This window comes from Teleopsis dalmanni, chromosome 2 (genome assembly GCF_002237135.1).
Source record: "Teleopsis dalmanni isolate 2A chromosome 2, ASM223713v2, whole genome shotgun sequence".
In the NCBI taxonomy this organism is placed as follows: Eukaryota; Metazoa; Arthropoda; class Insecta; order Diptera; family Diopsidae; genus Teleopsis; species Teleopsis dalmanni.
In genome coordinates, this window is record NC_051847.1 from 194,352,322 (window position 1) to 194,353,235 (window position 914).

The following is a 914-nucleotide window of genomic DNA, read 5'->3' on the forward strand; positions in this document are numbered from 1 at the left end:
TGTAATCACCACGGCTCAACCAAGCTTGACGGATATCGCTGTTGATGGATGACAAGTAGCTTTGAGTCCAGCCGTGAATAACGAATCTGGTTGGGTTTGCAGCATTGAAATTAGATTTGTTCACGGATTTTGTGGTAGTGGTGATTTTGGTGCCCTTCTTGGGATTCTTTGCAGTGTATAAATAGAAAGTAACTGGTGAGGTGGAGATTGATAAGCGTTCTTTGAATTCTTCTTCAGCTTCCATACGAGTTAGCATATCTTCAGCTTCATCTTCGCCCATCCATACGTAGGAACCATCTTTTTGAGGTACCCACCAACCATTCTCACCATGAATGTGAGTGTCATCATTCTCAGGGAATGCAGTTGTGGCAGCTGTTGTATTTAGGATTTAAGATTATGTGTTAGTGTTTAAATAGTTTATTAGTTCAAAGGATTACAAAAGTTCACTTACCTGCCAAAGCAAAAAGTGCTAGAACCCAAATAAGTTTCATTATGGCAAATAAATTCAACTATTGACTCCCATAGAGTGCGCGTGCTTATATACCCCAAGGTAGTATGAACGAAGATAATTTTGTAATCCTATAAGAATATGTGATAGCATTAGAGATATCATTTTCAGATATTAAATTTGCTAATAACGTAATTCGGTAGTATTTTTGATTATGGTTTTGCTTTTTTATCGAATCAAATATTATTTTCGTAGACAAAAGTTTGCTTGCTAATTTCTGCCAATTTGTCTCATGTGGACTGATAAGGATGATATTAATAGTTTTTACGAGTTATTTAATATGAATACATGTGAAGAACAAGTACTTTGAGTTATGCTGACTATACAAAAATTTTTCAGAATTTCCAAACTGATTTCCAAGTTTAGCCACAGACATGCAGATTATCTATATAGTGAAAAACGTACA

At 35.3% G+C, this 914-nt stretch overlaps 1 protein-coding gene across 1 annotated transcript in view; it reads right to left on the reverse strand.

Moving 5' to 3' along the window:
- The window catches only part of LOC119676477, a 2,828-nt gene extending 2,337 nt beyond the window's left edge, over positions 1-491 (reverse strand). Inside the window, exons 1-2 of the mRNA XM_038087717.1 lie at positions 452-491; positions 10-372 (exon numbers count right to left, since the gene is read on the reverse strand). Of these exons, the coding sequence (XP_037943645.1) occupies positions 10-372; positions 452-491 (403 nt within the window). The remainder of the gene's footprint in view (positions 1-9; positions 373-451) is intronic.
- Positions 492-914: the final 423 nt, after the last annotated feature.